Genomic DNA, 16,356 nt, shown 5'->3' with positions numbered 1-16,356 from the left:
CGCCTAGTCATTGTCCACATGGGCGCCAAGTCATCACTTAACGGGAGAATTAACAGTTTGACTAACGGATGTATGAGACTGTCCCAAAATTAACACTTTAGGTATGACTTTGGGACAAAAAAAACTCGATGTATTAAATGTTGAAAACCACGAAACATGAGGGTAGTAAACAATTTGTTACCCTTTTATTTAAATAAAAATGAATCTAGACTGTTGGTTTAAACCAACGGTCCAACCACGTGAGCCATCCAAAAAAAAAAATAGTCGTTGGTCCTTTCACAGGTGGTTGACATTTTTACTAACTGTATTTTGGCTCATTTTTGGGTTAAATTTGGCCAAAAAATAATTTGTAACCCAAAACCTTTTTTTTAGTCCAATGATTGGAGAAGCTTTGAGCGAGTTTAAAACTTAAGTTTTGAGTTTTAACCCAACCAGTTGGTCTTAGATATGTGAATTGGATTGTGGTTAAATTGGTTATTAGAGAATCTCTAAAGGAGATGTCAAATATAATATGTCAAAATTTTATTTTATTATTTTATTGGGACTAGAGTTACATTAACTATTAAAAAATAATCAAAATTAGTTTTAATTTTTATTCTATTGGTTGCTAATGGGACCCATGCATTAAAAATTAAATTAAATATATTTGACTTTTTCTTTGTTTGCTGTAAAAAAATGCAGCTAGAAAACAAGGAATCAAATGACTCATATGCCATATCATATATAACATATCTATTGGAGAACACTTAAATATCTTTTAATCTTATTTGACATATTTGACATCTCCTTTGAAGATGGTCTTAACCTTCGGCCCTAATGGTACCAAAAAAATCCCTTGTGACGATCATCTTTCTAACATTGAGTTTCTAAACGAATGATTAAAGCAATACAGATAAAAAAAAGAAACATATAGTATTTTGCTTCTTAAGAAAGCAAATGCTGGCATCTATTTTCCACGTGTATATTGACAATTGCTACTCGCAAATCACAATATTGATTAATGTGGATTCTATATCGGGTCTCGTATCGATGTTTAAGAATCTTCAAACTACGTGCAAATTAAATGACTGAAAGGAACTAGTGAAAATAAATTGCATGGTTGAATGTTTGTAGAAAACATATGTTTTTGTGTCCAAACCTTGTAACGTGTCCGACCCCTTGAAAGTTACACAAAATGAATTGATGAATATCTCCTCTTGGCACTAATATCAAAATTCTTACTAACCACTCCATATTGTCTCTTAAAAATCACAAAATGTCAGTTACTTGTAATACAAATATCTTCTTGAATAAATGTGTGAAGGTAACACACATGAATCAAAAAACAAGAACCAAGATGGCCATCTGTCTACTTCTCCTCAAATATATTTGTGAGTTTTTTCGGCCTCTAAAAAGTTGGACTATCGTGACAAAATCATTAATTAATTTTTTTTTTAATAATAAAAATCAAAAGAGGAAAATAGGAGGTAACACATGATAAAGAAAAGTAGAAACTGTTATTAGGAACTTTTAATTTTTTTATATTTTATGTTTTGTCATCCTTATTAGAAAAAAAGACACATTTTGTGAAATTCTTTTCCTCAAAACCTCACTTTCACCATCTGTCTTCAAGAATCAAGATGGCCTTGAAACCCCACCAATAACTCACTCTCTCTCTCTCTCTCTGTCTCTGTCTCTCTCTCTATATATTTATATATATCCGGTACAAGATTATCTACATAAATATATAAGCTTTGTGGGTCTCTTTGGAGTCCTCTGAGATCTACTGCCTGTGTAGGACTTTAGATTAGGAGATAGAGATTGGCAGAGAAACTGAAACAGAACATTATAAGTGAAGGGGAAGGCTCACAGAGGAAGGTTGAGGTAAAGCTATAGCATTTCGAAAACCCTAAAAACTCATGAGCCAAAGGCACCAACTTTCTGTGGTTTTTTACTTTGATTGATCAATTGATTGTATCGTCTTCCTCGACTCTTGTGTAAATGGCTTCTGGGTTTTGCTTGTCTTGGTGCCTCAGATCCATGGCAATGGATTCGGATGTCCTTCTCATCGTAATGGGATTCTAGGGTTTTGGGATGTCTTTCAACTGTTGAGTTATTGTTGTTTTGGGACTTTTATGTGCCATGTTGATTCTGTTTATGTTTGGTTTTGTTTTCTAATGTTGGGGAAGGACCTGACATGGGTTTGGAGCTGGGTTTTTGCATTTCTGCTTGAATATGTTGTGTTGGAGTTTGATTGGTTGCTCTTAGATTCTTGTTAAGGTTGTTTTTGTTGTTCTGTTCTAGTTTTTCGATTGACCATTTCATTTTTGGAAGATAAGCATGTTTTGGAGATGAATTGTTTTGGTGCATATGATGTCATAAAATTTGAATTAGTCATAAAAATAGGTTTGAAGATGCTTTGATTTCGATACTAGCCCTTTTCTTTGGTGCATCAAACTAATGTGATTTTGTGGATCAGGATTGATGCCAAAGGTAGAGTACCGAATGATTGGAGCGGTTGAAGTTCGTTCCATGGATGGAGTTGAGACCGTCTGTTAATTTTGCTCTGTAATTATAGTAATTGGCTTGAAGTTTCGCGAGGATTGTATGGACACTCTGTTTATTCTCAGGATATGAATAGAAAATTTAATGGGCTAAAGTTTACCGTGCAATGGAAACCATTTGGATGTGGTTTAATGATAATGTAGTAGCCATTTGGAAAAGTTAGGTTTGATCTGCGCAACTGTATTAGAATAGCCTGCGCGACTTATCCGGATCTTCATTTGTTGCTCTATCCTTACCTGTTTATGTCCTCCAAAGACAGTAAATTGGGTTCATGTATTGTGGCATATTAAGTTGGTGCTAGTGCTTTTTTCTCTCCTGCTGCCTCAGTTTGTGAGTAGTTTTGCAGAGTAGTTCAGGAAGGTCATCCGTAATCCATTGCACTGGAAATTTGGTTTCTCCTAGAGTTGATAGCTATGGAATCCGCCAATCCTAATGCTAACATTATACCGGGTGTTCTACAGCGGTTGATTCCTGTTGTTGGACCTGTGCTTCTGATTTCAGTTGGATATATTGACCCTGGAAAGTGGGCAGCAACTGCTGAAGCAGGTGCCTGTTTTGGCTCTGACCTTGCAGCATTGATGCTTATTTTCAATTTGGCAGCTATTTTATGTCACTATCTGTCAGCTCGGATTGGTGTAGTCACCGGAAGAGATCTTGCACAGGTATCATTTTTCTCATTTAAGGGTTTTTTAATGCATAATTCTTCTTATAAGTGGTATTGGTGGAGGCGCTATTACTTATGCATATACTCTGTTTGCAATCATGCTTTCGAGCTGCGTCCTAACCAGGATAGCTTTTATAGTTGCCTCTCCTTATTTGATTGGCTATGCAGTTGGTTTTTTGATATCTCTGTCTCTGTTTCTCCTTCGTTCAGACAATTATGTGCACATAGGATATGCAGTGCAGAGTATGACATTTTCTTTTTATGTTAAGTCGACAAGTGTTAACATCTTCTTTCTCTTTCTTAAATTTTGTTAATGTCAAAAGATATGCAGTGAGGAGTATGACAAAGGCACTTGCATATCCTTAGGAATTCAAACTGAGGTTTCTGCGATCCTGTCAGACCTAACCATGGTAATTTCTCTATCATGACCAACTTACCCCACCTCCAATTTGTCAAAACTATGTGGTAGCTGCTGTAGCTGTTGCATTAAGTTATGATCTGTATTATTGTTAACAATTCTCGTAACGTATGATTGCACTAATTTTACCAGGTCCTTGGCATTGCACATGGGCTTAATCTTCTGTTTGGTTGGGACCTGTTCACTTGTGTCTTTTTGACTGCCGTTAATGCCGTTCTATACCCTCTTTTTTCCACCTTCCTGGTAATTTCTGTTACTTGAATTTATTCCTCTGTCGCATTTGCAATATTGTTTACAATGATGATGGAGTATCCATATTCCAGGAAACTTGCAAGGCGAAGGTTGTATGCATATATATTACAGGATTTATACTCCTTTCCTTTGTTCTTGGAGTAATTATCAGTCAACCAGAAATGCCCCATTCCATGAATGGGATGCTAACAAAGCTGAGTGGGGAGAGTGCATTTGCGCTGATGAGCCTTCTTGGAGCCAGCATAATGCCTCACAGTCTGTATTTTCATTCTTCTATTGTGCAGGTATCTGTACTTCTCATTCTCCCCTGTTTTGGTCTCTGCATTTACGTTCACATCCATGCAGATATTGCTGGATATGAGCTTGTGCAAGCATCTGTATCTTGTTATGTATACACACATATTGATTCTTTTGTTGTATGCTGTTTTGTCTGTGCATATTTGGTTTTACACAATTGCTCATTGCAGATGCAGATTGTTTCATATGGGAAATTTTGGTTTAATTCAATTGTAGCAAATGTTTCTCCCGTGTGTTGGATGTGTAATGGTTTTCAACAGTTGACTTATTTAGATATACATTTAATGCATGGATATGCAGTGTCCGTCTTTTTCTTGTTTTTCAAGATTACCTTCCTTTCAGGACATGCTGCTGAGTCATCTATTCCTTTCACTTGAAAGAACTTCCTTACAAAATAATGCAATTAAGGACAAATGGTGCCATTTTCGATTGTCACTGGAGGTTGTTAGAGACCACCAAGTTGACATGCTCATACTTCTTTCCCAAGTAGAAAGGAAAAAGTTCCATTAACGGGAGATTGATATTCTCTTGCTCGACTAGGGAGCCAAGAAGCAATCAATTTTAATTTGTGCTTCAACTAATACACTTGCATCACTCCTGTCTGTTAACTACTTGAAAATTGTTCATATGATTATTAATTTGCAGTGATGGTCTCTAAAACTCCAATTTTCTAATTTTTCAGCAATATCAGCAGCAGGCAACTGTTCCCAAGGATGCTTTGTGTCATAACCATTTAGTTGCCATCATATGCATCTTCAGTGGTATTTACATGGTGAATTATGTCCTTATGACCTCAGCAGAAAATTTATTCTACAGTACAGAGACAAGTTCAGGCCTTGTTCTTACGTTTCAGGATGCAATGTCACTAATGGAACAGGTTACACTTTCTTCCCCCGAGCCAATTTAATCTTACAATATCATGCAGCATTCAATTTAATCTTGCAATATCATGCAGCATTCTGAGCCAATTAAATCCTTTTCTGAAATTATGCAGGTCTTTTGCGGTCCAATAGTGCCAGCTTCCTTCTTACTGGTTCTCGTTCTGTCAAATCAAATTACAACATTAAGCTGGAGTCTGGGTGGGGAAGTAGTCCTGAATGAATTTTTGAAAGTGGACCTTCCTGGTTGGCTTCATTGTGCTACAATCAGAATTATTGCCATTGTTCCAGCCCTTTATTTTGTTTGGAGTTCGGGAGCTGAAGGAATGTATCAACTGCTTATATTCACACAAGTTTTGGCAGCTCTGCTACTGCCACCTTCTGTGATCCCTATTTTTCGAATTGCTGCTTCAAGACCAAGAATGGGCGTCCATAAAATTTCTCAATTTGTTGAATTCTTATCTCTGATTACGCTTATTGGGATGCTTGGATTGAAAGTTATATTTGTAGTAGAAATGATTTTTGGGAATAGTGAATGGGGTGGTAACTTGAGGTCGAACAGCGGTAGTAGTATGTCACTATTCCTCACTGCTTGTGCATCATTTTGTTTGATGATTTGGCTGGCAGCTACCCCATTAAAATCTGCGAGTGTCCGATTAGAGGCTCAGGTGTGGAACTGGGAACTGAAGGGTACACCAGATTCGTTGAAAAATGAAGAGGAGAGTAACATAGCTGAACCTCAGTATCAGAGAGAGGCAAGTGTCCAGAACCATGAACCATCACCATCATTTGGGTTGGATGCTGATTCAGAAGTTGCAAATTTTGATCTTGATCTGCCTGACACTATCGTGGAGGCTGATCAGGAACTTCACCAAACAACTGTAGGGGAGAATAGTAATTCTCATATTACCTTTCCTACCTCCCCTAAAAGCTGCATGGAGGGATCCACATCTGCAGTGGAGTCAGTTCCAGTCGCAACTGTCGTTAATGATGTTTCTGATGTCACATTGGAGGACACCAGTGCACTGAAGGTCAAGTCAACAGAAATTGAGAAGACAGTTGAAGTTGAAGGAGTTGAAGGAGACTTACCAACCGAAAAAGATGACGATGAGGGAGATACCTGGGAGCCTGAAGAATTATCAAAAGGGGTTTCTGGGAGCACTGCGCCATTGGCCTCCGAGGGGTCAGGATCATTTAGGACTCTAAGTGGAAAAGGTGATGATTTGGGGAGCAGTACAGGAAGCCTTTCAAGATTAGCAGGGTTGGGGCGTTCTGCAAGACGTCAACTAGCTACTATGCTTGATGAATTTTGGGGACAAATGTATGATTTCCATGGGAATGTAATTCAAGTCGCAAAGGCAGTGTCGTCCTCGCCGAAGGTTGATACTGGTGCAAAGGAATCTTTGGGATACTTTCCATCTGTAGGAGGCAGAGGATCTGATTCTCTTATCAACTCAAGTTTATATGACTCTGCAAAGCAGCATATGGTTCAAAGCAGTTTAGAGTCATATGCGGTCCAAAGGGGATCTTCCTCATTGTTGCCCAGCCACATGCAGTTGTTAGATGCGTATGTGCAAAGTTCAAGCCGTAGCATTATTGACTCTGATGAGAGGCGCTATTCAAGTGTGCGCAATATCCCAACTTCTGAGAGTGGTGGGAAGCGCTATCCAAGTATGCGCAGTATCCCAACTTCTGAGAGTTGGGATTACCAGCCAGCTACAGTACATGGTTATGAGATTGCATCGTATATCAATCGATTGTCAAAGGAAAAAAATTCTGATAACTTGAACCCTCAAATGGAGCCATCAATCCTAAAGTCCGGTTCTTCGTTGGGTGCTGAAAACTACAGAGATTCACTTGCATTTACCATGGGGCAGAAGTTGCAAAATAGGTTAGGATCTGGTCAGGTCTCCAATTTTCAGAACTTTACAGTATCTAGAAATAGTCCAATGCAATCTGGAAGACCGTATTATGATCCATGCTCTTCTGGAATTGCTGAGAATGTGGCAAGTCCAGCCAATGCAAAGAAATACCATAGTTTACCAGACATTCACCGGGAGCTTTACATGCCTGATAAAAATGCTAACTGGGAAAGTTCTCTCGGGTATGGATCATCTCCTGGGATGGCTGGTTATGAATCATCCTTGTATTCAAATTCTGGGGCACGAACAAGAGCTCCTTTGGCTTTTGATGAACTCTCTCCAAAAGTCTACAATTCTCTGTCATCACAACAGAGTTCTACTTTTAACACTGGGTCACTCTGGTCTAGACAGCCTTTTGAGCAGTTCGGTGTGGCTGATACTAGTCGTACTATTGGTAGTGGAATTGGTAATAGGGTAGGTTCTGTAAATCAAGAATCTACTTCGGTTGCATATTCAGAGGCCAAGCTTCTTCAGGCTTTCAGGCATTGCATTGTGAAGCTTTTGAAATTGGAAGGGTCGGACTGGTTGTTTACACAGAATGATGGGGTTGATGAGGATCTAATTGATTGCGTGGCTGCAAAGGAGAAATTTCTTTATGAAGCTGAAACTAGAGAGATAAATCGAACAGGTCAAGTGGGCGAGCCTCAGTACCATTCTTCAGATACGGAGTCTGCTTCAGCATTGAAGAATAATGATTTGAGTTATATTATGATTTCCTCAGTTCCACATTGTGGGGATGGTTGTATATGGAAGGCAGATTTGGTAGTAAGCTTTGGGGTTTGGTGTATCCATCGCATTCTTGATTTGTCACTTATGGAAAGCCGGCCAGAGCTATGGGGGAAATATACCTACGTTCTCAACCGACTTCAGGTAAACACTTAAAATCTTTGTCTAATAAACTACATTCGTGTCTCAAATTTTGCAATAACAAAAATGAAATCAAACCACAGCATGAATAGAAATCCTAGAATAAATTAAATTAAGTTAAGTAAACCCTAAATAAACTTAATTGGTTCTGACACTCCTCAAGCCGCTGTAGAAACATGCCTTGAACACAACTTAGAATCTTTGTGGAACAGATCTTCCAATTTCAAAAGCTACATGGAACAAATCTTTGTTCGAGCACAAAAACATTTCCATAACCTGAGCCCTATTTACCTTTTTTTTTTTTGTCTAATCAATCTAAAAACTTTCGTTTTGGACGTTGAACTTTGACTGCTTTGTATACTACATTGTATGCTTCTTATAAGGTTTGTTTATTGCTGCTCAGTGCGAGAGGAGGATTATACATGATTAGCATGGTGAAATGCATGAGTTTTGTATATTTGGTGAATTGTACTGGAGTTTCTACTTGCATTGCACTAATGCTACTTCTGTATCAAGTAGATTAACTTCAAATGTATATTTATTTCCAAAGCTTCTTAATCAGTAGTGTTACTGGCTCTGTATCTTGTTAATTCTAGGGGATTATTGATTCGGCATTTTCAAAGCCTCGTTCTCCAATGTCACCATGCATCTGCCTTCAAGTTCCCGCGGCACACCAGCTGCAATCGAGTCCATCATTTTCTAATGGAATACCTCCTCCTGCAAAACCAGCCAGGGGAAAATGCACAACGGCAGTAACGCTTCTAGACATGATCAAGGATGTGGAAATTGCAATCAATTCTCGAAGGGGCCGAACAGGGACAGCAGCTGGTGATGTAGCTTTCCCAAAGGGAAAAGAAAATCTGGCATCTGTCCTCAAACGCTACAAGCGTAGATTATCCAACAAAACTGTTGGCACTCATGAGGGTCCTGGTTCGGGCAAGTCTCTGACATCTGCTCCTTATGGGTAAATAACTCTCAGTTTCATACACAGACACAGTATGTCTCAACCGGGCTATCGAGCTGTTTGATTCTGGGAAACGGCTCATCTTCTGGATCAAAACGCTCAGTTAAGACAGTTTCTCTCACTGTATCAAAGCCGTCGCTGCAATTTGTATGTCCTTGTATTTTAACATATGCATAGGTAAGAATTGCTGGATCTGTAATTGCAGCATCATCAAAGAAAATGGGTGGAAGGTTGAAAATTGGTTGTTGCATATTTTGAGTTACTTTGCTTGCTTGCTTGCTTCTGTTACTTTTTCCGATAAGATTGAAATTTGAAAACGCCAGGGGTTTTTCGTTCATCTCTCCTTCCATTGCAGGAAGTTATAGGGATGCGATGTAATCCAAGGTGCTGCTGACATGAAACAAATGAACATGAATGCAAATACTAATCGGCCAGTTAACAGCTTTAGCAGGAAAATACTTCGATTTTGAGTATTTAGACCATTTTGGTCACTTGTCTCCTTAATTTTGTGCACTAAATTATTAAGTTGTGGAGCGTGAGATTGGTAGTTCAGTTGGTTAGGAGTATTTAATCTCGGCATGTAAAGTTCCAAGTTTGTATTCCTCCTCTCAGTATCGCTTGTATATACGGGTGTTTGTGCTAGTGAGTCGATTCGGCTGTCCCATATAATGTAGTTGTAGTCACCAACCAGACCAACACATCTTTTATCAATTCGGGAAAGGATTTTGGGAAGAGGAATATTTGGTTTGCCGAAATGAATTCATGGGAAATGATTTTCCGTCTTTTCGTAGGGGAAGGGAAATACAAAATTATTTTATTGTATTTTGTAACGTTGAGAAAGTTGATGGGAAATATCACTTTTTTGAGATATAATGCGAATTTTAAATTGTTAACGGGAACATTTTTGTCATAAAAAGATATCAATTAGTGCATCTTTTTTTTTTGTTTCCCTTGGGGAAGGAAAGTGAATACAAAGGGAGCAGTGGTATTCTCTTTTACCCCTGTTGGTGGGGAAATCATTTTTTTTTTTCAAGTCTAGACTTACTAAATATGGGGAAGACAGCAGTTTTTTAGTCGGAATTGGATCCTCTCCTGACCAACACACAAGGGCCATTGAATTTTAATCCAACGGTTACAAACATGAGGCTCTCTAAAAATTGTAATAATTGTAGCCGTTGGATCAAAATCCAACGGCCCTTGTGTGTTGGCCATGAGACTCCTAAGCTTGAGGAGAGGATCCAATTTCCGCACACCAAATGTATCCTAAAGAAAAATATAACAGCTTTTTTATTTATTTATTTATTTTTCCTCTGACACTTTCTCTTTATTTTTTTGTTAATCAAATTGAATAAATCAAATAAAACTAACGAACAAACTAAATAAGAGTAGAAAATAAAAGAGTGGTGGTTATTTTTGATTACTAAAAACTAACTCAAAAGTCACTAAATTTAACACTCTTTAAACAAAATGATACTTTAATTTATAGTAGAAGGAGCGGAAAAGTTTGAATTCGAAACACAATGCAACAAACGAAAGACCCTAACCACCATAATAATTAACCGCTTGCTAACATCCTTTAACTGCTTCCACCATTGAGCAAGTGCAGAAAAAGTATTAAAAGTTCTTATTTCAGAAGCCAACCTTTTTCTAAGAAACGAAAGAGCAATCAATCTTTCTGTATTATAATAAAATTGCAGGTGGAGCAAGTAAAGTGAACGAGCGAGGACTTTAGTTTATTTAAGTCGCTGCTTTTTTGACATTACAAGATAGATATGGCATAACCTTGACAACCAGTGGCGTGTATAGTTCATCAGCATGCTCCCTCTCACGTGACCCCCATGTCCACGGTCAGATTCCTGACACGTGGGGAGCTTACAGGCCGCCTCCTGAGCTCAACCGAGTGATCTGGTTGGACATGATTGTTCATCATCATCTCTTTCTGTCTCAGTCTTTTAAGCTTTAGTTCCGGGCTTCACAGAATCTTTCAGGTAATCTGTTGCTTAGTTTGGAAAAATCAAGGGCACACCCCAGACCAATAGCCCAAGAGGTAAGTCCTGTCCATAAGAATTGGAATCATTTCGACTTTTGAGTTCCTTGAGTTTACTAAAATACGAGTACGGGAATCGTTTCACTTCTTTAACTTTCTTTTGTGTTTTACTAAATTGGAATCGAAAGGACGTGAGTTCCCACTGATGTCCGTAATCAAACATTTGAAAATCAAGAATCCAATTTCTTTTCCTTGCATCTACTATTTCTAAGTTCTTCGATTCCTTCCTTATCCCGTTGCATTGTTGTTAAGTGGACATACCATTAGTTTATTGATTCAGTAATTCCGTCTATGAGTTCTAATAAAGTAGATATCACTAGACCAACTAATCATATGTGTAACGATTTTAGGTAATCGTATAGGATTTATAGATGGAATTACTGGATGAATCCATGTTTCATTAACAAAGTAAATATGTATTTTGATTAGTTGATAAATCCATGTTACATTTAACTTTCAATCTAAGTGCATGATTTGTGATATGCAGAGACTCTTTAGCTTCAAATCAAATGGGATACATAATTGTCGTATCAGCGCCGGTTATACTGTTCATATTGATTGTAGCCCTTGCATTTTACCTCCTTGGTAGGGCGACGGGCGAAGGCAATCATCTACTGCTCCACAGTATTTTGGGCCTCGGGTGCCTCCACCCCAAGAGAAGTCCGCCGTGGTCCAGACGTATTATACTCGGCTCAGTTCTTTTTTCACAATTTAACATGTATTTTAACGAGTATACATTTGTGTATAAGTCAACCCATGAATATAAGGAGGAACGAGATCCATTTTGAGAGTGCTAAGTTATGCATGACTCATGTCAAGGTTAGGATTCGTACATGTTCTAAAGAATCTACCTCTTACGTCAAGTGCTCCTATTTTTGAGACTTTAGGTCTTTTTCCTTTGTTGTCTACTGACCACGTTTCATCCCTATTGTATGGAAACCTCCTATGCTGGGGTGGACCAAGGTAAATACTAATGGGTCATTCAAGTCTATAGGCTGTGCAGGTTATGGTGGTGTATTTCGTGATTCACAAGGTATTGCTTTGGGTGCTTTTGCGTCGTTCATGAATTTTTTAGTTCGATTGTAGTTAAGGTTCTTGTTGTAATTGAGGCTATTTGAGTTGCTTGAGTGCATGAATGACATCACATTTGGTTGGAGACGACTCAACTATGGTGATTCACCACTTTTTTTTTGGTCGATGGTGATTCACTACTTAAACGCTCCTAGTTCTATTATTTACTTGGTATTTGCATGTTGATTGGAGCAATTGCCTATGGCAAATTAGGCATATATGTGTTTGTCTCCCATATATTTTGCAAGGGCAACTGTGAGACTGATGCCTTAACTAACTTTGGTACAGATCGCGATGCATATTACTAGTAGTTGCAACGTTCCTTCATGTGCAACTTCTGCTTATATTCATGATTTTTCTACGTCTACCAACTATTGTTTCAAATGATTTTTATCACATTTTTTCTTTGTAAGTGCCCCCTCATTTGTATTTCAGTTTAAAAAAAAAAAAAAAAAAGATTATGAGAATGATCAGTGAATACCATCACCTCATTTCATAAAAAATAAAAAAAAAAAAAAATGAGGACCGACTCTTTACAGTTAAAGCAATGCAATGTTCGTCGTAAAATCCTTCAGGTAACTTGTATGCTTCATTGTAAAAAATTGTGCCCACTGTCACCAAGACATGTATATATGAACATAGAAGTTGAATTTCAATATTGTAGAAAAGCTTCTTAATTCTTTGTGTTGCTTCTGTTACTTGATCATGAAGGCAGTATATGGTGAGGCAAAGTAGAACCAACTATTATCTCAACTTTTTAATACCGATTAACGTGGTACATTATACAAGAGTTACTCATCAATTATAATGTACCGCGCATGAAATGATGCCATGATTTTAAAAGTAGACTATGGGCTCGTGTCGATAGGTTTATCGGAAGATAGGTATAGCAAGCAACCAAGACAGCGAATGCTGTTTCAAGTTTTCTATAGTCCCCTTCTACAGAATTGAAGCCAGCACTCAGTTTTTATTTCTGTTTATGCATAAATAACAATGTGTTGGGATTTACGGCTCAAAATTAGGATGACGAAAAAATTAGGTTTGTGTTACCTATTTTGTTTAGTGTTCTATTTGGGTTTGGATTTGACTTATTCGTTGGACTCCTTAGTTGGTAGAGATATTTGTTAATTACCTATTTAATTACGATTTGGATTTACTTCCAATTATGATTAGGATTCTCATTGTAACCTAAGTCCTATGCATTATAAATAGGATTTTAGGGTTAGTTTTTTTTTGTGTGCCAACACCATTAACTTAGAGAGTTTTCTCCCATTGAGTTTTGGGTGGAGTTTACCGTTTGGAGTCATGAGTGTGTGGCAAATTCGTGACTCATTCGTGTGGCCATTTGGTGAGAGTCAATTTGTGAGCTTGTGAGTTAGAGAGCAATTTGGGAGAATCTTCTTAGTTAGTTTTGGGTTCTCTAATCGTTTGGTTTAGAGTTTGTAATTTGTGGGATTTGGGTTGTGAGAGTTTAAACGCTTTATTGTAATCTCCTTTTTTTTAGTAAAATTCCTAGTCGTGCTTCACCCGTAGACGTAGACTTTATGCCGAACCACGTTAAATCTCTTGTGTTCTTACTTTTGAGATTGTTCTTTGCTTTTGCCTATGACGTTGATATTTGGTACATTGCTAGAGTTCGCTTCCGTTTGCGCATAAAAGTACAAGTGGTATCAGAGCTAGGTTTCGACATGGGCTTTGCTTGCCAGTCACTATGAAGCCTTTTGTGTCATGGGTGAAGTTTGATATTTGAAGAATTTGATGGAGGAATGATCTTGGGAGTATGTATACCAAATTTTTTCGGTTGTCTTTAAGGCAACATTTGTTCACTTTGCATTCGTCATCAAGTGGAGTTTGAAGTTTGAAACTTTGGCGAAATGTTCGCACTTTTTGGTTCATTTGCTCGAGCTTTGCATAGATTTTTTTGCTTTTATTTGTTAGTTTCCGTAATGGAATTTGTTGGATTTTTTGAAGACTTTTGAAGACTTTTGGAGACTTTTGGAGACTTTTGGATTTCAAGTTTTGAAGACTTTTGGATTTACGGCTCAAAATTAGGATAATACATGAATTAGGTTTAAGTTACCTATTTTGTTTGGTGTCCTATTTGTGTTTGGATTTGACTTATTTGTTGGACTCCTTAGTTGGTGGAGAGATTTTGTTAATTACCGATTTGATTACGATTTGGATTTACTTCCAATAAGAATTAAGATTCTCATTGTAACCTAAGTCCTACACATTATAAATAGGACTTTGGGGTTAGTTTATTTTTGTGTGTCTCTGTCACCACTGTTAGTTTAGAAGAGTTTTCTCTCATTGAGTTTTGGTTAGAGGTTACCGTTTGGAGTCAGTGTGGCAAATTCGTGGCTCATTCGTGTGGCAATTTGGTGAGAGTCAATTTGTGAGTTTGTGAGTTAGAGAGCAATTTGGAAGAATCTTCTCTGTTAAGTTTGGGTTCTCTACTCGTTTGGTTTAGAGTTTGTAATTTGTGGGATTTGGGTTGGGAGAGTTTAAACACTCTTTTGTAATATCCGTTTGTTTATTGAAATTCCTCGCCGTGCTTCTCCCGTGGACATAGGCTTTACGCCAAACCACATTAAATCTCTTGTGTTCTTATTTTTGAGATTGTTTGTTTCTTCACTTTCGTCTACGACGTTGATATTTGGTACTTTTGCTAGAAGTTTCTTTGTTTACAAGTTTTCTGTATCAAGTTTCTTTGTTTACAAGTTTTTCGTATCAAAAGTTAGATCACTAACCGTTGGGTGTTGAGTTTTTACTCATGCATCCAGGGTTTGATGTTTCGGTCTGCTCTCCTCATCGTAATAATAATAAATTAATAAAAAATTACATTGTTGACATGTGGACAAGCTTAGAGGCCTCCTTAGTTGCTCAACACACACACACACACACACACACACACACATATGTACTCTAGTCATTGGTACATTATTAACAACTCAAAGCTACAAGTTTTTCTTTTTTGCAACAAGCCCATTACATAACTTGTTATTGGAAAACAAGCCAGATCGAAGACAGAGAGAGGTAAGACCGTAAGAACTGCATTACGTTTGGACTATCTGCTCTAGTCAATGTAACTATGCTTACACCTGCAACTTTCTTTTTAATTTATGTGCTTCATTTTGGTAAATACATTTTGTAATTTTGTAGACCTCAAAGTTCAAGGAACTGGTGATATCTATTCCAATGGTATTGGTGATCTGGATCCTGGTCTTGGTGCATTTTGTGTTGGTCTAGGCCTAAAAGCGAGGATGTAGAAGAGTCCCAATGAGTCTTGGGCCTGCTGCACCTTCAGGACCGCCAGCACCTCCAGCCCATCTTCCGGGCCAGGTCGATGTAGCTTGAGATTTCTTGTGTTGATTTCATGGATAATTTTGGATGGTAAAGGAGAAGCTTGAGCTCTTTTGGTTCAAGCACAATACTTTCGTCCACTTGAAATTTTGAGTTTGATTCTTGTAGACAAGCAACTTGTAGCTCTTTTGGTTTGAAACATTCACTTCTTGCACCTGAAGCCTTGAATTTGATTTCTCTTCTTTTTAATATCACTTGTATTAAGATAAAAAAAAGTCTAGACATTGCATCTCTAATGGGCTGCTGTTTGAACCCAATTTGGCATCATCGGCTTGTTTGATTGAGGTACTTTCATGTAATACATATTGGAGTGTAGATTGGTAGTTTTTCATAAAGAAATAGTGTATGGAGTTAACTTTGGAGGGTAAATTAGACGTTAGATTCGCAACCTATATGAAATGTTGAGGGCTTATAAGTGAGAAAATGACGGTATTACACTCTGAAATGTGTCTGATTTAAGTTGACGAAAAATTGGATAAAATAGCTTTAAAAATAATAGCAAAGATGAAATTAGAAATTTTTAATGAATTTAGGGACTTATTTTATTGAAAAAATAATTCAGGACCTAATTTTCAACGAGGTGATACTTCAGAGACTAAATTGACACTTCATCCTAATATTTTTACTAAATATTACTATTAGATTAATTTAATAATTATCAAACTATTATTTGGAGGCGTGGATAAAACGAAAATGGGTTATTGAAATGGGGCTGTTTGATTGCATGTGGACGTGTGGAATTACGTAACATGGGTGGAGGAGTTGGTTTAATATTGGTGGAACGTATCTTGTTGGTCTCATCACACGTGTTGAATTTCTATCAAGAATTTTAAGTTCATAAGGAAACCAAAAGAGATTTGGTTTGGTGGCTGGTGGAATGAATATTCCAATAATATCACAGAGAGATGGGTGCAATTTGGAAGTAATAGGATTCTCTTCCCTCCTCTTTTCATCTCCTTTCATTCTTTCCTCTCACAATTTATATTTTGTCTTTTTCTTTCTATAAAAAATTAATATAAGTTGTTGTTGACGTGACTTAATCGTGACTGTTCAAATAGGAGAGAAGGGA

General features: G+C 37.5%; 1 protein-coding gene and 1 long non-coding RNA gene across 2 annotated transcripts; both read left to right on the top strand.

Annotated features, from left to right (window-relative positions):
• Positions 1-1,640: 1,640 nt before the first annotated feature.
• Positions 1,641-9,056, top strand: LOC103934927 (ethylene-insensitive protein 2). Its single transcript, XM_009344695.3, has 8 exons — positions 1,641-1,863; positions 2,459-3,206; positions 3,532-3,618; positions 3,759-3,869; positions 3,950-4,162; positions 4,858-5,052; positions 5,170-7,845; positions 8,439-9,056. The coding sequence occupies exons 2-8, from the start codon at positions 2,958-2,960 to the stop codon at positions 8,808-8,810; spliced, it is 3,903 nt and encodes a 1,300-aa protein (XP_009342970.2). The 5' UTR covers positions 1,641-1,863; positions 2,459-2,957; the 3' UTR covers positions 8,811-9,056.
• Positions 9,057-10,254: 1,198 nt separating this feature from the next.
• Positions 10,255-11,844, top strand: LOC103934941. Its single transcript, XR_665364.3, has 2 exons — positions 10,255-10,853; positions 11,341-11,844. It is a non-coding gene; the product is annotated as an uncharacterized LOC103934941 (long non-coding RNA).
• Positions 11,845-16,356: the final 4,512 nt, after the last annotated feature.

Source organism: the organism of the source record quoted next, unplaced genomic scaffold, assembly GCF_019419815.1.
Source record: "Pyrus x bretschneideri cultivar Hongxiangsu unplaced genomic scaffold, Pyrus_bretschneideri_v1 Contig45, whole genome shotgun sequence".
In the NCBI taxonomy this organism is placed as follows: Eukaryota; Viridiplantae; Streptophyta; class Magnoliopsida; order Rosales; family Rosaceae; genus Pyrus; species Pyrus x bretschneideri.
This window is presented reverse-complemented; position numbering and strand designations above follow the sequence as displayed.